This window comes from Choristoneura fumiferana, chromosome 15 (genome assembly GCF_025370935.1).
Source record: "Choristoneura fumiferana chromosome 15, NRCan_CFum_1, whole genome shotgun sequence".
NCBI lineage: Eukaryota > Metazoa > Arthropoda > Insecta > Lepidoptera > Tortricidae > Choristoneura > Choristoneura fumiferana.
The window spans coordinates 7008240-7035318 of record NC_133486.1 but is presented as its reverse complement, the minus strand read 5'-3'; the positions used below and the strand labels follow the sequence as shown (position 1 = coordinate 7035318).

At 36.2% G+C, this 27079-nt stretch overlaps 1 protein-coding gene and 1 non-coding gene across 4 annotated transcripts in view; both read left to right on the top strand.

The window, feature by feature from the left end:
• Positions 1 to 22722, top strand: part of LOC141435773 (torso-like protein) — a 65643-nt gene extending 42921 nt beyond the window's left edge. For 2 of the 3 annotated variants that reach the window (XM_074098585.1, XM_074098586.1), the window contains exons 2-7: positions 10241 to 10358; positions 12944 to 13168; positions 15510 to 15632; positions 16207 to 16381; positions 17973 to 18107; positions 21263 to 22722. In XM_074098585.1, coding sequence (XP_073954686.1) covers positions 10258 to 10358; positions 12944 to 13168; positions 15510 to 15632; positions 16207 to 16381; positions 17973 to 18107; positions 21263 to 21523 — 1020 coding nt within the window. In that variant the 5' untranslated portion in view covers positions 10241 to 10257 and the 3' untranslated portion in view covers positions 21524 to 22722. Of the gene's footprint in view, positions 1 to 10240; positions 10359 to 12943; positions 13169 to 15509; positions 15633 to 16206; positions 16382 to 17972; positions 18108 to 19029; positions 19165 to 21262 lie in introns of all 3 variants that reach the window. The other variant, XM_074098587.1, reaches the window with a different exon arrangement.
• TRNAL-CAA (transfer RNA leucine (anticodon CAA)) lies at positions 8997 to 9111 on the top strand. The gene is made up of 2 exons: positions 8997 to 9034; positions 9067 to 9111. It is a non-coding gene; the product is annotated as a tRNA-Leu (tRNA).
• Positions 22723 to 27079: the final 4357 nt, after the last annotated feature.

Here is a 27079-nt window from a genome sequence, read left to right as displayed (position 1 = left end):
CCATAATAATATTTTGACTTCTAAATAATATAGAGTTATAGAGTGATGATGATGACAAACCGAAATAAAAGGTTTTAATTATAATCTTAAATAAATAAATTTCACGCATAGCATTATTAGCAACTGATTTTGGAACATAGGTAAAGGTTTTTACATATATCTCTCTAGTGTATGACACCAAAAACAACCAAAAAGTCCTCCCAAACTATAAAACTAAATAAAAGTCTTGTTCATGTACTGTTGGCATGTCTAATAAATAAATAAATAAATAAAACAACTTTAAGATTCTTGCGGAATTTTTGTGATAGTTTTAGATTATTAGTTAGCTATAGAGGCGAAAGTTTTTTTTTATAAAAGATTGGCAAATGAGTGCGTGTGTCTCTTGAGCAACACAAAGAAATGGACAACCCTAGAGTTTATTTTGACAAAGCACCTACCTAATATAACTTGAGTTAGCTATGTAGGTTACAGTATAATTGTCATGGTCATAATAGCGCAGTACCGTCAATTTAGGATTAAAAAGGTATATAGTTAGACTTTTATAAATCTGAATTTATAGTAGGTATACCTAGTTCTTTCATTTCTGTGCGATGATCATCCAAATAACTCAAGTTCATGCAATTAATGCAATTTCTAATGCATGCCCGTTAAATGCAACGCTTCAAGTGCAATCAAGTGGCTCTTCAAAGGCATTAAGGCTAATTGGGATGTTTACATTTGATTGCCATTTTAATAATCCACATTAAATTGTACAACACTTTAATTCCAATACAAGTTAAGTGCAATCAAAAAGTTTTTCGAATCTGGGGGCACGGCAGTGCCCCCGCCAAGTCGAGCGCGAAGCAAACACTGCCTTACCATCCTTTACTGGAACCATTTCGCCGCATTTTCAGGCCCCTATTTGAGAACCTCTGGATAAGACCAGATCGCAGAAATTTTCGTCATCCAGTAAGCTATAATCACATACTTAAAATCCAAAATTTCAAGTCTGTAGGTCATTTAGTTCCGAAGTTAAGCGAAAGCAAGGTCTCGCATTTATGACACTCACTCACTCACTCACTCATGATCATCAAAACAGAACTAGTACTTCCCATAAACTCAGAGAGCTGAAACTTGGTAAAGAGTTAGGGTTTAATGGCCACATAAAGGGAAAACTATAAAAACTAGGATAATCGAAGATCTGGAGTACATGGTGACCCTGATTAGAAAACACAAGAGTTCAACCAAACTATTAGAGATCGACATACCGCCTTTACAAAAAATATTCAACTTGGTGGGCCGCTTCATTTGATAATAAGTAATAAGCCCACGTTTCTACAAAAGAAGTGAAATCCCACCAAAAACATTCTGTAAAAAACTAGTCAAGTCTCGATGGAGTCACACAACATTAACTATAATAATAAAGAAATCGCAGTAAGGAACCTTAGACTTGGCACGACTTTGTCTAGATTTCATTACTTTTTAGAGATAAACAAGCAGCTCCATCGAGACTTGGCTAGTTTTTTACAGAATGTTTTTGGTGGGATATAAAACTTAGTTTACATTTTGTTAAGCTAACGCTCTACCTATAATAACAAACAATGGGAAGTAAGCATGTGGAACACAAATATACGACGACGCTCGGACAATTCTTGTCCATTCAATGATTAGTATCACTCCAAATCATTAAAGGTATTCCATTAGAAAAACAATTACAAAAATAATGAACAACGAACAAACAAGAAGAAAGTAAGTTCATCATTACACAAGCTATTTCTTAAATCAGGTCAGATAACCTGCGCCTGCGCCTACGACCAGTCGCCTTCCTGTTTGTACTGACTTCATTAATCGGCTGACTGGTTAGATAATTAGTTATGGTACTAATATAGATCTATTTCTGATTGTAGTCGCTAGAGCCGCGCCGTGTGAAATTTCCAGTGATCGCCCGCGGGACATCAAAAACAAAATCTTAATATGGATACGCCACTAAGCCCGGGATTCCGATTACACTGTTAAAAAAATATTAATTAAGCGTAATACATTTACAAAATAAATGATCGAAAGAAAACCAGCGTGTTGATTATTAATATTCATTCGTCTCTGTCACCGTCCTATTAAATACTAGAGTTTACCCACGGCTTCACACGCGTAAACTATTCGATCTAGTACAATTGAAATTCCGGTTGATTGAGTTACGAACAACTGTCCAAAATTTCAAGACTCTAAGCCCAGCGGTTGAAATTTCAAGATTTTATCCCTATCCCTTGGGAATATCGGGATAGAAAGTAGTCTATTTGTTATTCCAGACGTCCACCTACCTACGTACCAAATTACATTGACTCTAAGCCCAGCGGTTGTTATTTTGAGATTTTATCCCTATGTCCAGCTCAGCTATCTACATACTGAATTTCATCCAAATCACTCCAGCCGATCCGCATTGGTGATCTTTTACTTCAAATAGCGAATATCTGTCTTAAAAACGTATTTAATTGTGTTAAGTACTTACTTGTAAGTTGTAATGTATTAAGTAAATAAAATAATAATCATTTAAAAAAATATATACACCTTGTGGAGTTTCTTGCTGAATTCTTCGCAATAGAGTTTATCCTAACCGATGATAGATTTTTTGACTTTCATAAGTTGTTATAGCCTAAATTGAATAAAGGTACTTTGACTTTGACTTTCGATAGCGATATAAACATCGCACTCCTAGACCTCAAAATAACAACAATTTTATTTTGACTAAAAAATAAAAACGAAGTTTAAATTTAAAAAATGATGTGTTTTTGCTTGAGAAGCCAAACCACACCACTAGTGGTATTAGTGGCGGATCACGACAGAAGGTAATTGATAACTGGTAATAAATTGGTGCAAAAGGTAAGCGATTCATTGACACGGCCTTGCCCTGTAGCCAATTGAATTACCATCTAGTTACGACTGACTGAACGTGCCTGGTCGCTCTGTAGCGTTGGCAAACAATTATAAATACTTATCAAGACACAAACTCTGCAAATAAAACATCATTGATACAATTTTTATTCTGAACGTATTTTTGTTGACTGTAGTTGCATTGTCATCCTAATTATATTATCCGTAGCACGTTTCAAGTTGATGCCATTAACCAATTTAACAATTGAGGAGTTCTATCCTGGCCGAACCATCAGAGCTTCACTACCAGATTATTGTATTGTCACCGGACTTACATAAGTGTGCCAAACCAGCTCGATCAGATACCAGAAAGTGGTCAAAAAGTATCGCAAAATACAAACTGAGACATGGATGCACAGATAAACCAGAAAAAGAGACCAGCGCTGGGAATCGAACCCAGGTCCTCAGCAATCCGTGCTGCGTGCTATAACCCCTACACCACCGCTGGACAGGAATCTAGACACGAATTTTTCCTATGCATACATATCTCAGGTTGCTTATTTCTACTACGCTACTTAAGCAGCAGCGACATCTATGTTCCGCTCTCATCGAGAGACATCACATTCTTTCGGAACTAACCGTACGTCAGTACTATTATATATTCTGTGCTAACCGCTCACCCAGACAAGAGATGTCGCTATTAAGCAATCAAATTATGATTGGTTTTTTTTTGGAGTCTTTTTGTATTTTTTATTTTAACTCCAAATTTGTTACTTTTATGGGTATCCCGTGAAACCATATCGAAAAAAAAGTCCCTTAAAAGTAACAAATTTGGAGTTGAAGTAAAAAAAACAAAAGGACTTCAAATAAACCAATCATAATTGCTCAAAAAGTATCTGCAAAATTTGAACCACAACTTACAAACACACTTATAAGATTACTAGGATTATGTGAGTAATTCTGTATTATAAATTATTTATGTCACGACAGAATTATGACGTCTCACTACTCAATAAAGTCAGTCAAGGTCCAGTAATCATGCAGTTATCAACGCTCTATGGATCTAACTACACTGCATTTAGTAAATAGATATTACCCGACGTCACGCTACGTTACGACGGGTAGCGAATTAGATTTTAAAATACGTTAATTATGTAATAACGGTTTTCTAGTAGACTTATTATCACTAGATGGCGTTAGTATCGTGATACGTTTGACGTTGTAGTCTGGCTTGCGATTGGCTTATTTAATTACCCAAACAGAAATGAGACACAAATGTCTAAGTTGTAAAACAAGCGAAGCTCGCGATACTAGCTCCATCTGACCAGGTACGGAAACCCTCATTAGTGTTGCCGCATTTACATTTTATCTATCTTTTTGTGTTGTGATGCTCTCTGTCTCCCTCTCTCTCTATAGCTTCTGATGCGACACAACAAAAAACCGTCCCAACACACAGCACCAGTGCCCTTAGTGTAAGTTTTCGGTTACAAAATACGTCTCGATCGCGTTCGCGTTAAAATCTCAATTTGTATGCAATCACGAACAGCGCCTCTAGCGGAACGTTTGCGATGTTTGTGTTTCCATACAAATTGAGATTTTAACGCGAACGCGATCGAGACGTATTTTGTAACCGAAAACTTACACTAAGGGCACAGATAAATGTAGGTAAACGCAACCATATAAAATGTATGAAACCGATACCGTTCTATACAACGTTCGATACAACACGACACGACAGATAAATGTGAATGTGGCTTTAAAAAGGTGGGACTTTTTAGTTGCAAATGTAATGTTGACATACCATAGGTCCCAGAGCCAGGTCATTAACGTTAGGTATATCTTGCAATACCTCACCTCATAGTTAGTATATGTACGCTCTTTAGGTCTTTACCATAGCACTGAGAGTACACATAAATAAAATGTAAACAAGCCGACTGTGGTGGTGGGTGGTGGTGTGGTTATGTTTTTATTTTTATTAAATACTTATTATTTTTGACGACCATATGGTCTATTGACCAGATTCCCGTGTCGGGGCAGATATTTGTATGAAAAATACGAATGTTTGTTCTCGGGTCTTGGGTGCTTAATATGTATTTAAGTATGTATCTATCTATATAATTATATTTATCCGTTGCTTAGTACCCATAACACAAGCTTTGCTAAACTTACGTTGGGACTAGGTCAATGAGGGCTATCGTTTTTTGTCTCACTAGATGGCGCACTGTTGCGTGAGGTTTTTAAGTATGGTTTTCAAAGTCTGTTATTGCGGGCGTGAAAACAAAGTTTTGGTTAAAATCGTATTTAATACACCTTAAAACCGTACCATAAAAATATCGAGCATGCCACAGTGTTGCATAGTCCCCGTTTTGTTCGGAAAAAAGGAAGGACAAAGGTTTTGCGAAAGACAAAACTGTCTCAAAACACAGACATTCATTGCCCCGGAACGCATTATATGCCATAATTAATTTCAGATATTGCAAAATATTCACAAAATGATTCTAATTATGAATAAACCCGCGTAGCTCACCCAAAAACTATGAGATTTGACATTTCGGAGACCTCACGCTACACTAGCGCCTCTAGTGGCGAATTCATACGCGATAGCCCTCATTGGTGTGAATTGTCCCTTGATATTTATTTATATTATCCTCACTTTAAACCAGCGTTTCTTAACCTCGGGTCGTGACCCAAATTCGGGTCACGAGCGCTATTTGGGATGGGTCGCGAAAATTCTCTGATTAAAACATGTCGTAAAAAAGTAGTTTTTGTTTATCAATATTTTATTATGAATGACGTCAATTTAAATGGTATTTTAGGGTCGCGGGCTTCAAATATATTTATACTTTGGGTTGCCAGCCAATAAGGTTAAGAATCGCTGCGTTAGACCTTTGGGCAACCCTTTTCAAACTACGAGTTCACTGTCAAAGCTGTCGTAGCTTTTGAAACACATCAGCATCCTGTATGATGTTCGTAGTACTTGAGTCTGGGTGACATAAATGGTGAGGGAGATCGGGCTTGTGTATGAAATTATTCATGTCGCACAGACTTAGATGACGTTCACGTGTTATAGCAGAGTATAGGTAGAGTCATTCACGATGACGCGTGCCGTGGTTCTTATTACAATGTCATTAATGTCAAATTTTGACAAAATCACGCGTCTTCGTGGTTGGCACTAGGTATAACAAGGTAAAAGATTGTAGTTAATATTTTAATTTTTTAACTTTTAGCTACTTATCCAAAATCTGGGTCAAGGGCCAGCCGAGTCACTGGCACGTTCCAGCTACTAATCTACTCGCTCGTATTTATTTATTGTTTTAATCTGTGCCGGAACTAAACGTCGATAAGGTTGGCTATATTGTTTGATTAACTTTTTAATTATGTTTTATAAACACAGGATGCTCAGTTTCATTGAAATTTCCGCTTAAGTTTTTTTTTTCTTTATGCACATATAAGGGTCCCAATATCCAGTACTCCGTATCATACTATGACCGCAATAGGAACGTATCAGTCACGGAATACGTGAAGCAGCAGTGCTTGCACTGTTGTGTTTCGGTGTGGAGAGTAAGACAGCCGGTGAAATTACTGGCACTTGAGGTATCCCATCTTAGGCCTCTAGGTTGGCAACGCATCTGCAATCCCCCTGGTATCGCAGGTGTCTATGAGCGGTGGTGATCTCTTACCATCAGGAGACCCACTTGCTCGTTTGCCATCCAGTCAAATTAAAAAAAAATGAAACGCAACTCTGACTAAAACATGTCAACAGCGTGTCACACATACCGTAAGAAGCGTAGGTACCTATCGGCCGGCACCGTTTTCGACGCTCCGTGCATGGCACGCGACGGCGATGTTTGGTTAAGAAATGTGCTAGTGGGCAGTCTCGTACTTTTCAATACAACGAATATATATTTTCGCCTGACACTTTCCTATTACGGTCATGATATGATACAGTGTAGTAGGTAGAGACCTTTAAACTAATCATCTTTTTTGTACACGTACTTATGTAAAAACTTTTGAGCAAAGATTTGATCAAAAATATCTGAACACGACTAAGTTAACGGCATAGAAGCGTGTTCAGATATTTTTGATCAAATTTTTGCTCACAAGTTTATGAACTCGTCTGTACCTAACTACTAGGTACGTGGAATAGGAGCCTTAAGTTTTTCTTTTCGTATAGTGACTGGCTGAGCCTTGTAACAGGAGCAAAAAATTAAACAACAGCTTCCAGTCTTCATCTTGAGCTAATTTAGTTCTACACTTTTTGAAAATAACTTGTATTATGATTTTTATTATGGTTTAAAGTTTAATTGGACGAACAATGTATTGCAAATCCGTCATTTTGTTACGTGACAGGCGATGTCGGATGCCGTACATTGAAAATACCATTTAATTTGTTTGGAATAAACTTAATGATAATAACTGAATTTTTTTAAAGTTACAGAATAAAGTAGGTCCATTTGAGTAGCAGAACCATTGTTTTAGTTTTTTGCTCCTGTTGCAGGGCCCACCCGGTATAACTGTACATAAGCCACACTTATTTAATAGCTACAAGAACATAGTTCCAAAGTAATGCAAGTTTCTCAATTCAAAAATCACCGCGGTAATTTCATAAAAATCTTATGGGATTATCAAAGGTTTACCTTGTGGCTTTATAAGCATTTACCTTGACCAAAACACCACAAATCTATTTAATGCGTTTATGTGGTTTCGTTTGGCAATAAGTTAATTTTAATATTTATGTAGCAATGAATTTCGAATTATTTTAACTAAAAGTATTGTAATAGGTAGGTAGGTACCATCAGCCAAATATGTGGTCTACCACCTTAAAGTTGATAATCGTTTGCATGTCATAAAACAATAATGCCAATAGACGTGTCTGTCAACTTGAATGTTCGACTTTAGAGACATATACATTTGATTTAAAAAAATAGTTTAAAAATTGATAGACCACTTATTTGGCTGATGTTACAGGGGGACCGTGAGTTTGTAGGTGTACCTAATTAATCATAATCAACTAAGTAATTGCGAGTCAAAAACTCTGTTCGATAATTATATACCTAATAGGTCCCCAATTAGGGCTTTAATACAAAAATATAGATCCGCCTACTCCGATCCGCCTGATCCGGTACTTATAGCAGAAAGCATTATTTACTTCTGAATTACATAATCGCACAATTTGATATTTTCAAGATATTTACGTGTGACACATTGGAAATTTACCATTTTTACATTATTTATATTTTATAAAATTTAAATGAAAAGTTGAAACGTAATACCAAAAAAACTGGCCAAGTGCGAGTCGGACTCGCGCACCGAGGGTTCCGTACATAACTGTAGGTAGTAACTTTAAAATTATTAAAAATATTTTTATTATATGATTGTACTTAACTAAAAATTTACGGTTTTCGCAATTTTCCTTTATTTGTGCTTCAAGACGTTGCTTCGTACCAAATTTCAAGATTCTGAGTTCACGGGAAGTACCTACCCAGTAGGTTTTGATTCCCTTGCGAGTTTCGAAAATTTCCGGAAATTTGCGGCATAAACGGTTGTATCTTTTGATTGCGTTGGCTTAGAAGTTTGATTTTTTCTCAGCTCCAAGGGACAGTAGATCTGAGTATTTGATATAAGCTTGATACCTCCACGCGTTCCTGAGAAAAAGGGTCTTGACGGACGGACAGCAAAGTGATCCTATAAGGGTTCCGTTTTTGCCTTGGAGGTACGGAACCCAAAAAATGGTCTCGCCGGAAGACCAGCGCTGACTCCATCCCAGGAGTCCGCATTTATGCTGAAGCGAGACCTTTTCGCTCACACATACAAAATTTTATATTTTTATTTTACATTTATTTTTTAATATTTTATGTCATAATAATTACTTACTTCTACTATTTTAGTAATTTTTGCGTGTATCGTGTGTGTGTCGAATAAACTTTTTATACTTTAAATAACAATCAAATAAAAATGTTCACGATATCAAGATAAGTAATAAAAAATAAACAACCGAATTGATAACCTTCTCACTTTTTTAAATCGGTTATCAAAATGAACGTTCTAAGCACCTACTATCAATTTGTATCATACTAACACCATCTATGATAACGACACGTAAACTAATACTGTGAACATGTTAGCTATTTTCGCACACTACCACAACTGTCAGGATGGCCGAGCGGTCTAAGGCGCCAGACTCAAGGTTTACCTTGCCCGTTCAACGGGTATGAGCTGTTCTGGTCCTCTCTGAGGGCGTGGGTTCGAATCCCACTTCTGACAAACCTTTTTGTTTTTTTTTTTAATTTGTTGGGTGTTAATTCGTGAATTAAAAAATAAATATGATTTATTGCATAGTACTAATTATGCAATAAATCATTAAAATTCGTATATTTTTGTTGTTTTACGTGATACTTCTGTGTTTTTTACGACACTACCTATGTATACATTTGCTAATCCGTAAACTTTCATTAAATTTAATTTAAATCTTAATTTTGGGAAAATCAAAATTTGTTTTGGAACGCCGCCGCCGCCATCTATGCAGAAGTGAAATTTGAGTGAAATGTTCTCTGAACTCTTAGTTCCATTTTTAACCGCGATATTACGATTTTTATAGGCTTCTAGCCTAAAAAGTAACAAGTTTTAGAAATGGCAGAAATTACATAAATTTTAACAATAACACGGCAACTCTTTCAGGAGTTAAAACTTTAAAGCTAGTTTCTCAACCTAAATTTTATTAATTTTTTCTTCAAGATTATTTTTCTAAAACTCAAAATTTTCTTCTACTTACAAATTAACACGTTCGCTGGCGGTAGGTACTCAGAGATTGAAATGGACCTACTAGAATAACACTAAACCGTACTGACTCAATTTAAAAAAATACTGCGATAGGATAGCCATACTATATATAATGGTATAATGCATTTTGTAGTCATTCTTGTCGGACCATTTCTGACTTACATATAAATCGTGAGTTGAACATTTTAAATTTGTAATTTGACGAAGCATGTTGCGGATGAATTCAATGTCATTGCTTAGTTTATAGTTCAGAATTTCAGATGTTTACGTCGTAGTTTGTAGTTATAGCTATGTTGTTTTTTTAAATATGTACATATAGGTACAATTAATAAGATTATGAAATTTTTGTAATTTTTGGTACTGAACTAAACTAAACATTAGTAGTTCTGAAGACAATACAATAATTATGGTAGATACCACCGAGGCTCGATTATCTAGCTTACGACAATGGTGCTAGGCAGTGGAACTCCAAGACAGAACAACATAACCTTAGCCGTGTTTATGCTTGTGTAGTCTTGGGGTGAACTTTGACCAAGAACGGTTTCCAGGGTCGATGGAGTAGTCAGACTGGTTCATTATTTGGTTTACCATTATAGCGTGTTTTTTTTTGCAGACGGTCCGTCTTGTGTAATGGTGCGGCCTGCGGTGCTGCTGCTGGCGGTAGCACTGTGCCGCGCCGCGACTCTGGACTCCGAACTTGGCGTTGGGAAGGCCATCAACATATTCATGAGGTAAGTTACGAGTATTTAACCTGTGCGAGTCGCGCCCTGTTTTAAAGACGGAGCCATCTCGTCCCATGGATGCTGTAAAAGTAGATTAAGGGGCTGTTTCACCATCCATTGCTTAGTGTTAACTGACAGTTAAATGTGATACGGTCTCTGTCTATTCGAACAAAACAAATAGAGACGGCATCACCTTTAACCGTCAGTTAACACTACCTAATCAATGGATGGTGAAACAGCCCCTAAGGCTCCTGAAGTAAAGGCCAGTTTAGGCTGCGTTTCATTCAACCAGAGATGTACGAGGAATGTGTTTTTCATGAACCAATAGGAACGCTTCATTTACCTCATCTCGCTCCGTTCAGCTGCTTCCACCAGAGCGGTGCTGAACGAAGATAATGAAGCGTGCCTTGCCTATTGGTCCATGAAAAACACATTATTTGCTACACATCCTCGCACATAGGGTTGCCAGGCGTCTGGATAAAGCCGGACATAGACTTTTTCAATGCTTGTATAAACGGTCGGCCAAATTATATAAACGGTGTCCGGCCCGTCCGGCTTTTATTAGGTTTTTACAACTGACCTGTGACTATAAGTTCATAAAAAAATAACCGTAGACATTACATACTTACAACATTTTTGTCATACCTACAGGTACTTAAGTATACTAAGACACAAAAACCCTACTTAATGTTGTAAACGCAAAAGTAACTCAGTCTGTCGGTCTGCCTGCCTATTACTTCTTCAGCTTAAACTACTGAACTGAACCGATTAAGATGAAATTTGGTAAAGAGTTTGTAACTCTGGGAAATACATAGGCTACCATTTATAACGAAAAAAAACCATTTTTTTTTGACGCGTTCGAAGCATAAGCTAGTCCTTAAGTATTTTCTAACGCATTTGTCATGGCGAATACTTTCTGAAGTTTGTCAACTTACCAGCCGCTAGTGTCACAGGTGTATGCAAGTTTCCACGCCGTTGAGTTATTTTCTTACTGATTCCAAATATGCGTGTACGTTCAAGGAAACTGAATCACGTACCAGCTGGGCTACTCCGAAACTCGAAACTCGAAGTTCGTGTCATGTGGTCCCTCTCGCTCTCGTATGAGGTCTTGTCAGAGGGACCGCATGACACGAACTTCGAGTTTCGAGTTTCGGAGTAGCCTAGCAGGGTGGAACCTTTTCATAATTTCTTTGGCAGATGTATGACATAATTAGTAGCACAAAGGGTCCAGCCTGGTACATGAATCAGTTTCTTAGACTGTATGTACCTACATGCATATTCGGAATCAGTAAGAAAAGAACTAAACTGTGCCAAACAGTGGCGTGAAATAACAAAAATCTAACGATACCGAAAAACAAGAAATGCGTGAGTTAGGTATGTTTTCGGATGTAACACGTCGCAGTCAATCTACACAGGCAGACAAAGGCTTTGCCATATTTTTCATCACTGGCGTAACTTAAAAAATCTCACCGTAAAATTGCAGTTGCGTTTTTTTCCCTCATAACGGCAAAGAATTTTACTCCCACTAGACTTAAATCTGTGACATTTCTCGAAAATCTTCCGAGTGAAAGCTGAACTAGTTTAGTACACCAAACCAAAACTTCTATTGTAAAAACTTGCAACGGTCAAAACTTTCATCTTCCATAAACCACCAGACAATAAGACAAAAATTTGCTTACAATTGCATTCACAGCTCGAAAATTTGCGTTAAATTTTTCTTGAACCTTTCTCTTTCACTATATTGTTGTAAGATTATGAAAAAAAGAGACCAAAAATTTAAATTTTAGAACAAAACTCTTGTCCCTGACCCTTCACACGCATAAGTTGCTGACAGGTCGTGGACCTTAAAAGGATTCCAACTAACAATTATTATTACTAGTTCCAATTTGAGTCTTAGGTTACTATGTATACAGTTAATATTGCTTCTAGATCTTCACTACAGTTGGACCTTTTTCATTTACTTCACGAGTACCACCTTGGCTTACCTAATAAGTGTCCGTGTTAGGTTAGTTTATTCGTTTGTTTACACTTTGTTTCCATAAAAAGTATCACCTGTAGACTTAAAGGTTTCTTAATTTAGCTCCATGACTCCTTAGTCTTTAATGTTTTTTTAATAACATCCCTAATAACCTTTTTTATGATGAAAACATTGAAATTATCTTAAGCTGACGCTATAATTTTTTTTTATTTCAAACCAATTATTTATAGTTCACTAAACTAATTCAGAGATTTGATAGATAAAAGATCACCTATACCATGTTACAGTAGGTCTAGACTTTATCATATCAGTGAACGTGTCTAGTAAAATGATAAAAGAAGGTGACTTTGTGAGTTCGTTTCGTCAACTCACTGACGTGTTTCGATTTCGTCATATCACTAAACAGATTCCGGGATTTGACCAATGACTGTTTTTTTTCTAGACAAATGATAAAATGGATTCAATCTTTTGCGTCATTTCATATCCCTTGGAGATTTGTTCAAATCTCTGTTTTAGCCATTTCCCTGCGACGTATACATACAGATGCTATTTTGGCGCATGAACGATCACTGTTGCGTTCTTATGCGGCTTATGAACTTCCCTCAACCTTTTCCAGATATGGCTACCTCAGCATATGCATGCGAGTGGTCCCCCGGAATGACACCGAAGGCTGGGTCTTCAGGGAGCCCACCGTCTCGGTCTTTCGGGACGTGGAGCGGCTCTCGGTGGCGCCCAAGCCTCGACAGCCGAAGACCTTGTTCGACGGAGACTTCCACATGGAGTTCTGCGATAACCTGAAGCAGCTGCTGCAGGCTTACTTCAGGGATTTTAGCTTTGAGAGGTGAGTGATGACTAATTTACTACCTGTGATTGTCGACCCGGAATGAACGACAATAATGCACGACCTGATAATTCGTGGCCTCATGGCAAAAGGGCATGTTTTATCCGACTGTACCCGTACCTATTGTAGATGGGTACAACCAAATAAAAAAGGTACTACTCTCGTACTACTAATATTACGTCGTGCATTCTGGCTCGACAAATAGGTGCATCTTGGTCCTTTATTCCAGTTAACCTTTTGGACGCCAACGACTCATATAATATGTATACGCCATACGCACCGCAGGTTCCACGCCAACGACCTATATAAACGTCCATTACTTCAATGCAAAAGTAACCTTCGTTCAATTGCGTTAAGGTTCAATTTTAGGCAATGCAATATAGAAGCCTGGCGTATGGGTGATGTCTTTTGTATTTGACATGGCGTGGCGGCGAAAAGGTTAACCATCTTTTTTGTCTAGGGGGAACGTAACGTATATTCAGCGTAAAAAAAACTAGTTACTGAGTGGACTGGTTGGTCCATGTTCGAAACCGAGTTTGATAACTAGATATCTATGGGGAACGGTCCACTTAACCAACTAGTTATCTAAGTTGGTTGTTTAGGTGGAACAAAGGATCTTGATCATTTATGAGGTCAGGGATCATGCCGAGTAGTCTACTTATTAGAAACAGAAGTAGCCAGTGTGTTAAGCAAGCCGATAAACGCTGACCGGAACCGAATAAAAAATGTTGCCATTTCAATGTAAACAGAGTTGTGAAAACTCATAATCGATTCATAATACTTTAGTACCTAGCGATGATTTTCCGCTGATTGATTACAAAATGCGAGTAGCGATCTTTTGTAGAGAGGCAAATGATTTATGATTTCTAATTAGATATAATAAACAAAAACAGTTAATTCGGAAAACAGGTTCCATATGTTGTTAGTTATTAGTTTGTGACAAAAATTAGCTTACATACCGTGTTAGTTCTTAGTTATAGTAGAAAATTAATGTAAAAAGTGTCGAACAACAAATAGGTACCTGACCACCTCACCGATCCCCACTCGATATGAAACAAACAAACAATGAACTAAAAGTTTTTTTTTAATTTATTGATATGGACCTCCGTAAAGTAACGCGTGATTAAAATTATTTAAATAGTTGATCATGATGATTGATCATGATTAATGATAAATAGATTTAAGCATTCTCAATCCTAATTTATTTTCACGCGATTTTTTTTTGAGTTAATTTTGTTTATATGCAGAATAAACATTTTCTTTCTTTCTGAGTTATAAAAAATAGACAATAAGCAAAACACATAGATAAATTAATCTCCTTTAGTGTTGCCGATCCATAGTCCACTATCAATAGTATTTCGATAGACTATCGATTGTTTGAGCAAATCGATAGTTATCGATAGTGATAGAAAAGAAAGAAAGAAAAAACATTTATTCGTGACAGTTACACAAAAAAAACAGATAACTAAAAAATACATACCGACCGATATCTCTTTCTTTTCGGTATCGATATCTCTTTTCGTGCAATACTTTCGGTAATCAACAATACTATCGATAGTATCGGTTTTGACGACGAATGAACTATCGATACTATCGATAGTTTTGAATAATCGATTGTTACCGTTATTTCAATAGTATCGATTGTATCTACATCAGTTGCGTATACACACATTACTTGCCCATTTTTATAATTTGGTTTTTTAAATAGCTGAACTTGCTCATAATGCAAATTCGTTAAAAAATATCCACTGGGTAACTGGTTGCAAAATGCTATTCTGCCACTCACCTTTATATCTTGCAATCTTGCTTATACTAACCGATAGTATTAAAATATTTCATTATCGATCGAGTTTTCGTAATTTTCTGTTCAATACTATCGATAGTATTGATATTTTATGCATTATTAAACAGTAATAATATCGATACTATCTTACTTACTTATCGATACTTAGTGGGTTCATATCGATTTGCATACTTATTGGAAGTCCGAATGTAATGTTTGTCAGAACGATCGTTTGTTATTAAACAAACCTAACCTAACCTAGTTTTCTATAGGATCACCATTTAAAAATTTCAGAAAACTGTTAGGTTTCAGTGGGGCAAAATTATGACAAACGATGATTCGGACAAAAATTACGGTATGACTAGCGAAGAGTATGCGAACTTTGGCGCTCCCATCGATAGTATAGCACGAAAAGATATATCGATACTATCTACTATCAATAGTATAAATACTGTCGATAGGCCTATCGATAGTATGGTCTTTTTTCCGATTAAAACTATCGATGTTTCGGCAACACTAATCTCCTTTTCTTTATTCAATTGATGATGATGACGACAGGTTGGAGCGTCCGTGGCGCGCGTTCACAGCGGGCTGGCCCACTGACATCATGGCGCGGAACCTCGGCATCAACTCCTCGTTCATCACCGGTGATCACTGCTACGTGCTCGTCAGGGTTTCCAGGTAAAGCTCTCGACTACAAACTACACTTACACTATAGGTTTAGAAGCGTTCATAATTGCATGAACAGCTAAAGTTTAGCTAAACAAAACTTTGCTTTGAAGCGAAATTGGCGCTTCCTATGTATTATATGTGTAAAACTCCATGTAAACCTTCGTTAACTCACTAGACGGCTTTAATTGCAGTTAGAAAATAAAAATATTATTCTTGATAATTCGGGTAGTCTTTGCTAATTACTGCTTCGTATATTTATTAAATGATATTGACATAAAATGAGCCTGACAGATAACCAGCCAGTTAGAATTATCCAAAAAGTATGCAACCTCGGGCATTCATAATTTTTTAACTGAGCACAGTGGAAAAATTATTAAACAAAACCAACCTACCTACTTTAAAGTGTAGTATAATCGATTATACTCTCTATTCTAAACTCACTACTTTCAGGTTTTCGATTATTTACAGATCCAGTGAATAATGTTTTTCCATCGTATTTTAAATACGATCTTTTCCGACAAAACACGACGGCAATACATTATTCACTGCATTGCAATTAACACCTTGTACATCCCTATTCCAGGTACCGAGAGACCGCGAAGCTGAATGACCTGCCAACAAACATCCCCGTAGAAGACGTGGTCTTCGATGCCATCCAGGAGTCGATTATCGGAGACACGGTATCCATAGCAGACTTCATCAGGAAGTATGGCTCGCATTATATTGCTAGTTATATTACTGGCAACTCTCTTTATCAGGTGAGATATGATCCTAGTGCAGTGGTCATCGGATGTATGGAAGTGGAAAAATCTCTGAATGCAAGCGCTCTTGAGCTTGTTTTCTGATTTATCTCCATTGCTCCAATATATTTGATGGTGACTGTACAGTATACAAGTATATATATACGGGTGGAATAATATTTCATCTTTAAAAATAATTTGCTTTTGTCCATACATGTTTTGGATGTAGGTAAGTGGATTAAATGTAAAATACTTTCCACAATAAATGGGACCAGATTTTGAAATCACATCCGTAAAAACAGAATTTCAAAGAAAAGAAAAACTTTTTCTAATTTGAAATGAAAGAGATGGAATAAAATACAGCTCTGATAGATTTTCCAGTCATAAAATATGGTCAAAAATGTAATTCGATCGATTGGTAGTTTTGTAGCAATATATGGATTAGGCTTGGATTAGGTACCTATATTTAGATAGACGGCATCATCCAATGATAATTTCGGGAATATTTGACCAAAAACCGGCCCTTAGTAGTGATAAAATGTACCTAGTTACATCTAATTTATTTTCAATGTTTTCCTAGTGATAAACTTAAAATTTTAGATGAATGATTGATTGAAGCGCGCGAGACCAATCATTCATCTAAGCTTAAAATGTTTGACAATTAATATCAAAATAGGTACTATCCTACACCAGCCCTTATATACGATGAAAACATACAACTAACCAATGGATTTCGTTTATCGATCGTAACAAGGAAATCCATTGAAACGGATATTAATGAATCCATTTATCGCAATGTTTTGAAAACTATCCTCGATCGACAATCACGTGTCGACGCTGTGGTGTTTTCACGTTTAACCTCACATGGCTTTGGCACGGCATTAGTAGGTATTTGCACAGAATAAGTAATTAGATACAAGTTGTGGATGTTAGACTGGGAGTTGACGTGAAAAGATTTGTTGACTTCCATCGTAAAATGATCATGTGGTAATCGTTGTAATAGTACAGAGTGGGTAACAAGTGTTCAAAACTTATGTTGCTAATATCGTCCTTGTTTTTTTTTTTTTGCATAACATAGTCTCAGGTCTTGAAATAGGCCGTTGAAATAGGACGTGCTCTACTGTTACAGTGTAATGATTTAGGCTACACTTATGAATTTTTGGCACTCCAAAGTTACTATGAGATTTGAATTACATAAGTACGTATTTTTTAATATTATTTAACAGAAAAGTGAGACGGGCAGTATGATACGAACTTTGAATGTCAGGATAGATACAATTATAATGAGAGATTTTATGGTTTACGGCGTAAAAGCGTAATACGTGTTCTGATAATTTTGAAAGAACTCATCATTGTGAAATCCGACGTGAGAAACGTTGAACTTAAACATAGTATTTTGTATTTTTCAACTAAGTATAGATGTCACAAAACTTTCAGAATATGTTCGTCAAATTGTCGCAACTTTGAAAAAGCATGTTACTTATAATAGAAACTAAACTAAACTGAACTTTACTCCTGTCAGGTTTTTGTTATTAAGTACTTTAGTCTTTTTTAGTAAAGTGCTAGCTTTTTTCGAAGAATCGACGTTTTATTTAAATATTTTATACAGGTATTCGTGTTTTCCCGTAACGTGTACTCCCGGATCAAAGACCGGGTCAAGTCAAAGGGAGTGACGGACATACCACCGGCCGAGATGAACAATCTGTTCTCGCCCTTTTTTGCAGAACACGTCGGCACGGTCAAGGTTTGGACGACGCTGGCACTTGAACGTAGAATACTCTAGAAGTTACTAGAAAATGCTATCAAATCAAATGTTTTTCAAAGTCAAACTTTGAGTTACTGTTGAGAGTCGTATTTTATCAGCATACTCGGGAACAAGTGAATGCGACATCTAGCGGTGAGTAGCTGAACTGAGCCTTAAAGTGAGTCGTTCTTCTTCTTATCAACAGATGTCGCTCAACTTGCGTTCAAGATAACCACAACTTCGTAACTTTTATTTCAGTAGTGTTTTTGCAAAATCAATTTACAAAAGTTTTTTATTTCTATACAACTGTCATGAATGTTCTACGAATCAAGTGTGAAATCAAGAGTGTATGGATCATCATCATAAACCTTTTCGATGTTGCTTTCCATCATCAGCGTCATCAAGGACTTCTTTTCTGTTCTGTTCATCATCAATTTCTACAAACATGGTTTAATGGAGCCTTAACATATCTTCTGTCACTTTCACATCATTTCATATGACATGACTTTGACGCTTTTAACTTCTAAAAACGGGGACCAAATATTTATGATTCGTGACAAAAAAAAATATAACCATCCATATAATGTACAAAGTAATTCGATAATTAATCCGATATCTTAGCAGAGGGGTTAATTTGACTGGATTTGCCTATTGAGATTTTTCGTAGGATTTTTTGATTCAGTGTAGTACGCTTTTGACGCGGTACACTTTGCACATCGACCGATCTATGGAAACATTTACAAAGTTTTTTAATCCGAACAACCTAAAATAATTATTGGAAACTCAAACCATTCAAGAAAATCCGATAACGAACACGAAAAGAAGTTTCAGTCCAACTTTGACCAAACTCCTGGAGTACACATTCCAAATTTAAAATAAAATAAAAACATGTAAATCAATCTTGTCTATGCTCTCACTCCAGGTGTTTGTGTTCTCTAGAACCGCATACTCTATGATAAAAGAGAGACTTAAAAGCAAAGGTGTCGCCGATATCACCGCTAAGGAGTTGGAGGGATACTTTTCGCCTTGGCATGCCAAACATATCGGACAAATCAAGGTAATCGCCAGCATTCAGCCTTTTTCAGCTTTCCAACTACATTAGGTACCTATAGATTGTCCAGATGGCACGATTGTAGATTAGTAGTTAGTAAAATCCGCCAGATCACGAAATTCCTAGGCATATCGTGAAATGGCGCCATTTCATAAATTGGCTAAGGGACATCCACCATATCATTCAAAACTCACCGTTTAACGATTTGCCTAGTGACGTTTAGACAAATCATGAAATTCCTAGGCATATCATGAAGCGCCGCCATATCGGTCCTGGCACTTCGCCGGCCGCTGGCACGGCACGCTCGCTTCGCTTGCTCGGCTCGTGCGTTGTGGGCACAATACATACCTACTAACCAGCACCAATATCTGACACAACAAGCGTGCATAAATACCTGATAAGATTCTATTTCTAGGGCCGGCAGAACGTGTCAGATATTTTTGCACGCTCCGCTGTGGCAGATATTAATACTGGTGACTGTACCTAAGTTTTTATTTTTTTCGGCATATCACGATTTGCCCGGTATAGAGCTAGGAATATCGACGAATGCGTTGCTCTAATCGATCTGCCGTATTGTTTTTCAGGCACATCGAGATATGCCTGGCCAACTTTTGGGCATATCATGAAATGGCGCCATTTCACGATATGCCTAGGAATTTCGTGATCTGGCGGATCGACATATACATTAGCCGATTAGCCTCTAATGAGGGCTACATTTGACAGGTGAAATATCGCTAGATGTCGTTAGTATACAGTTTGACGTTGCTAAATGAGCCAATCGCAAGCAAGACCGTAACGTTAAACGGAACTCACGACACTAACGCCATCTAGCGATATTTTGCCTGTCAAGTACTCATTGCGCCATCTGAACAAACTGCCGAATATAGACTTACAAGAAAAATCGTGCAAGTTGCATTACATTGCGGCGCTCGATTGACCACTACAAACTCGCTGGCTTTACGGCCTCGCAATGTAATGCAACATGCACGATTTTTCTTGCAATTCTAAACTCGGCTTTACAGATGTACTTAACTGTACGCTAGCATAGCATTTTGCGTAATGATACTCAAGGAATGTTTCTAAGACGGGCAAGTTGGCTCTATATCGCGTTCCGTTTGACAACTTTAGACGTTTGTGTCACGTTTGTGTGGCCAAATAAGTAAATGAGCCAATCAAAAGTAAGATTGTAACGTGGAACGGACCTTTCGATACTAACGCCATCTAGCGTTATTTCGCCGGTCAAAAAACCCTCAGTATACATATAGACACTTGAATATCATCACAAAAGTCTCATTTTTTCGCTACCTTCAGAACTACAGTCCCCAAAGACATAATATCTTTACCTACACTTTAGTACGGTCGGTCCCCTAACTTGTATATCCATTTTTTTGTAGAAAAGTGGATACCTATGCTAGGGCACTGATTGTAGCTTCTACTTTTCTTTCTGAATGCGATTATTATTAACGATTATTTAAGGATAAATGAGAACTATTCGTACTATCGTTGTTGGCTTTGTTCTTCGTAACGTCATTTTGTTTTGTTTGTATCTATTTCTAAATCATATTTGTTTCCACTACACCGCAGCACTAATATGCATAAAAACCCCTTCATAGATCATGTCGCACGTCCTTTGCGTATCTTCTGTTATATTACATATTTTTTTCTTTAAGTACAAACGGACAAAAAATTTTGTCTTTACAGGCAACTGCCTTATAAAGAAAGAAGACCTCTTTAAAACCATTTTATTTTGCGTATTTAAGACATAGTTCCTGATAAAACAATTAGCAAAGAAACACTTTATATTATAATTTTATTTTAATGACGAAGACCCGGGTTCGATTCCCGACCCCGCGTTTCTTTTTGTATATTTAAAACACAACACAATTATCATTAACGGGAAAACCGTAAAATAAAACCGTTAATAATTACGATTAGATATCGTTATAAAGCTGCCTTTATAGTTTTCAACTTGCTACTGTAGCGCCGCCTATATAACACCGTTCGACGGACCCTCCTTAAAATAAATACTCTATGGTATCACGGCTCTTTAATTAAATACTGGCCGTTAAAAAAAATAAAAGTAATATTTTTCCATGTTTCACAGGTGGCCAGTGGCAATAAGACAGTTGAAAGTTGGGCTATGAAAAGGCTACGAGTTCATTACTACATATTTTCATACCCGAGTCTACTAAAACTACACGGTGAGCCCTCCTTGTTAAGAAACTTAGATACGTTGCTAGGCAACGAAGCATTGCTACAACTAGAATTAAAAACTTTGTCGCCAGCGTTCAAAGATGTAAAAAAGAAAAAGTGGTTCGAGGAAGTCATAGATAATTATTTGAAATTATGGGAGAGCAACATGTGACGATTGAGGTTATATTTTTGTAGGAAAATTATGTTTTAAATAAAGGAACGCAAAACTTAATTGGTGCTACAAGAAAATACAGGTATTTTGGTGAAAACGTTACAAATCTTAATTTGGCTTGTTACAAAGTACAATTTCTGTTTTCATGAAGTGCTCTTCTGATTTTTTTTTAAATGTACCTTTCTAATTAATGCAGTTCCTTTAAACGTTATAATACCTTATGTAGGTAGCCTTAATCTTGACATTTACTTTTGCTATAGTAAATACGAGATTCTGAATGACTCTTAAATCAACTTTTTTATTGTGATTTTAATGTTCAATCAGCCAAATACCTACTGACAATTAAACAATGAGTCTAACGACGGTATGAATTTAAAATAAACTATTTATATTTTTAGCAAAGTATGAAACAAATTAGATTATACAATAAAATGTGATCATAGAAATTAATTAATGATTTAACGCAGTGAATTGAACGAACTACTTATATTTATTTTAAGTCGTAAATGTAAATATAATTAAGTGCCTTATTAAATGCTTCCTATTTTATAGTTACATACAACCAAACTAAGTACCATAGTTACAGATTTTTTATTGCAACGCCATCTAGTGTCATGTTCTCAAACTACTTTGTCACATTCAAATCTGCTTGTAATCAAAGTTATTCACATCTAAAAGATTTTTTAAGCTCGAATATTATTATAATTATACCGACTACCGATTGGTTTTAAATTTTACTCTTATTATGTATGTATGTAAACTGATTATTGTACCAAAAGAAAATAAATAACATACAATATTATTTTTGTAATACATGGTTTTTGAACGCAAAAAAGCGGAGGATTTTTTTATTATATTAATTACCCATATTGAACAATAAAATATCGCTAGATAGCATTAGTGTTGAAAAGTCCACTTCTTAAATGTAATATCTTGGTTTTGGTTAATTTTACCAACCAATCCCGAGTGCGACTGCATCACTAACGCCATCTAGCGATATATCAGTGAATCGTAATTGAAAATCATTGATCATGTGAAAATATCTGAAATACAATCGTGCAATAATTTTAGTTTACAATGCGGGATCAAATTTGAGAATGCATTTACATTATTGCGCATTTAAGTTGTATAAGAAAATGATGTAAATATTTTTTGATAATTATCTATAGATTAAAGGAATAAAGTTTATTTCTGACTGATGTTTTGTTTTATTATTTATTTGAGTAGGTTACTGGTATTAGATATCTCCCCTCCTAAGCCAAAAAGCGGTGTCTCGAAAAAAAACACTTGAGTTATTATATACCTTCTCAGCAGTACAAAATTTGGCCCACTCTACATAGGTACATTTGAGGGCCAGATTTTTTACCGCTCAGTATATACGAGTAAACCATGTGATGCAGAATGTCACAATAGTAACTACCTATTAATAACTCAAAGGTATTTTTTTTTGTGATACCTCCTTTTGGCTTAGGAGGGCAGACATATTTTCTAGCCATTTAAAGGTAACTGTAGAAAAGGTCTTATCCATACTAATATTACAAATGCGAAAGTGTGTGTGTTTGTATATTTGTCCGTCTTTCACGTCGAAACGAAGCGACGGATCGATGTGATTTTTGGCATAGAGATAGTTTATGGGCCAGAGTGACATAGAACAGCGCGCGAAAACTAGTCATCACATGAATCAAATTCACATGATTTTAAAGTAAATTTCAAGTGTTCAAATAAAATCAACACTGTTCATTGCTGGATCAGGTAAGTATGGAAACCAAACAATTTATATAATTGTTAAGCACATAACATAACAAACCAAAAGAAAATGAAGAAAATTCAAACAGAACCATGTGACAAAAAGTTTCAAAACATATCTATTAGCTACTTAAAATAGTTGATTGTATAACGAGCGCATGACACTCGTCATTTTACCCGAGACGCTTATATCCACCTGAGCCGCGAGAGTGGACAGTTAAGTAGAGGGTAAAAAGGGTTTGTGATTAAGTTACTATAATACACTGCTTGTCACAACATTGCTTACAAAAAATATTTTCAAAATGCATAGTTTTATAAATTTACTGATATTGAAAAAATTACGAAAAGAAAACATCATTTTAAAAACTTCCAATGTTTCTGGCTGTTGGCGCTGCATTGCCTTGGTCTTAGACAAAGATTTTACTTTATACACCAGAGCATAAAGAGTCATTTTATGCAGCCTACATCGAATATAAATACGAATGTTATGAGCACTCATCACTCATTTTTCATAAAGTAAGATAGGTGATAGGGGTCAATCACGGGTCAGTTTTCTAAAAAAAAGCGGAGTAAAAACTTTTAAATAATAATAATAATAAAATCTTATTTCAGATCACAAGAATCCATATTTAAAAACTTTTTTCGCTCAGTTTTTCTACGCGGACTAGTTACCGCCACTATCACTGTCTTAGCTCCAAATTCTACGCTTATCATTGTAAACGGGGTCATTGTCTGAATCATAGACTAGTATCATCAAAGCCTACACAACTCTGATAGCTGGCCATTCAACTTCTTATTTCTGAGAACATGTTTTTGACATCATCAACAAAAATATAATGTTAGGTACACGTCACATATTTGCAGGAAAATGTAGAGTTAAAACTGTAGTTTTTCTTTAGATAAACACGTTAGTTGGCAAAATAAAATATATTTCAAAAAAAACTCAAAAAAGAAACACAATCTTAATTAAAATAATCAAATCAAATACGTCCTTTCGCGCACACGTCTTCCTTTCGTCTTTCTCATTAAAAATGATTGTCACATCATATCGTCATCTTCTCGACATATAATGCCCTGTCGTCCCAATGCTGGGTACAGAGGGGCTACTACGAAACTCGAAAATCGAAGTTCGTAGCGCACCGTCCCTTTCACTCGCGTATTAAATGACATAAGCGTCAGCGGGACGGCATTATACGAAGTTCGAGTTTTGCACTTCATAGTATACGATCGAAAAACATGAGCCTCTTTTAGGCAGGCGGGTAAAAAGTACCTATTAAAAATATATAGAGCTATACCTTTACCTGTTTATACCATGTAGCTACAGTCATGCCAGCGAATAAACTCATAGATTAGGTCATGAACCCCAATGAGTTATAACTAGATATTCTTTGTCCCTCGCTAATAACGCACTGATAGCGAGTAATTCATGTGTAGGGTCGAGGGTTATCTACCACCACGCAATTTGACAACCTTGATTGTTGGGCGTAAAACAATCACTATAATTAATTTAGATAGACATTAATATGTCACTATAATACAATAAAATATAATGATTCTTTATTGAACACCAACACATAGTAAGCTGTAAGCACTAATCATAATCATATTTATTGTAATAAACGGGTACAAAATATAGTTAAATTGACGATTCGGAACATGGCCGTAATCTAACACATGCATGGTGTACAATATTTGTTTTTATTTTCTTAGTGTTACAAAATTAAGTACCTATCAAAATATCATATTATGTCAAAAAAAAAACCATCAATAAAATTCTTACCAGTAATACAAGGAAAAATATATGCTATGTCAGTTTCCTAAAAATTAGCAATGTCAAAAACAACATTATATAATATTAATTATAATTAATATTATATATTACATGTAGGTAGGGTAGGTTGTTCTACCTAGCCGTGGTGGCCTAGTGGTTTGACCTATCGCCTCTCAAACAGAGGGTCGTGGGTTCAAACCCCGGCTCGCACCTCTGAGTTTTTCGAAATTCATGTGCGGAATTACATTTGAAATTTACCACGAGCTTTCCGGTGAAGGAAAACATCGTGAGGAAACCTGCACAAACCTGCGAAGCAATTCAATGGTGCGTGTGAAGTTCCCAATCCGCACTGGGCCCGCGTGGGAACTATGACCCAAGCCTGAGTTGTTGTCTTGTCTTGTTCTGAGAGGAGGCCTGTGCCCAGCAGTGGGACGTATATAGGCTGGGATGATGATAATGATGATGATGATGATGACCTACCTGTTATATTATAGTTATTGAAAACATATAATTGAGACAAATTAAGTACCTACATTATTTTGTATTGACGCTGTAGTTGAAAAGTTCTTTCATTGAGTAAAAACAATTTTTTAGAAGATATTCATTTTACTTAATTTCTTACTTAGTACAGAAAACACGATTATGTACGAGTGTTTACAGATTTACGTCCTGGTGCAAGCGCTTTTTATACGGCGCATAAGTATGTGGCAAATATTGATTGTCTTTTCCACATTTTACGCGAAAAGGTTCCAGTGGTGCGTGATTTTGTTTCATTCGCTGTATCGATGCTGGAACGTTGCTCATAGCTGGGCATTTCCCGAATATAAATGGATGATAATATCTGCACGGGTCGAGTCTCTATTGCCAACACATTAAGATCGTCGATCATCGAGGAAAACATAAGACTTTGGGAGATTCCCAATGAGGTCAGACTTACTGAATAGTACCTATTGTAGCAATTTAGTTTGTATTAGCAGTTTCAGTTATAGTTTAAAAACCTCTGTAGATTTTTACGTTTAAAAGATAAAAAACAATGTTAGAAAAGTTACATATTTGAAAACCGAAAATTAAAATGTCGATTGTATCACAATATCGAAAGTTGTTAAAATATCAAATGAGTAAAATTGTCGATAACCATTATATCTAAGTTATAAATTTCAACATATTTGAATGTCGAAAATTAAAATATCGTACCTACAAATCGGCTTTATTTATTGCTCCTTTCTCTTAATAAAATTTATTTTACATAATGTAGTCATTTTTAGCACTCGCCGGCCGCTGTCGCGGCACGCTCGCTCGTGCGTTGTTGTGGTCACAGTTCTAACCTAACCGAACCAAATATTTTTGGAAATTCTTCATTTTCCGAAATGTCTATAATGTTCAATAGGTTAGGTTAGGTTAGTATTGCGTCAAGGCGCGAAGCGCCTCAACTGGGAGGAATAGGAGCTCCGCCAAGCGGAGCTCCGTTGCCCTGTCACGTGATAATTCACACATAGGATATTCGATACTCTGTACTTCGATATTTATATCTTTCAATGTCACTTTTGACGATAATTAGGTTATCTTACCATTCGACGATATAAACTTTCGTTATTTTAATTTTCGATATTTCTATCAGTCGTAATTTTAATTTTCGATATTTTGAACATCGAAATTTTACCTGTAGACATTTTAATTTTCGATAAGTATGTAACCTATTCAAATATGTAACCGTCTACATTATGTAGAAAGTATCTATTTAGCGTCTTACGACCTCATCACAAAAATTGCTACACGAAATGCGCTTTTTTTTTTAAAGTAAAGGAAATGTCATAGTAAATATAGATACACTAGCTTATGCCCGCGACTACGTCTGCGCGGATCTAGGTTATCGCGCGGTGGCGCCCTCTACCGGAATAAAAGGTATCCTATGTTGATCCTTGGGCACAGAGTACATATATAATCCATGGGGTTCAAACTACCTATATACCAAATTTCATCAAAATCGGTTCAGTGGTTTCGTCGTGAAAGGGTAACAGACAGACAGACAGACAGACAGA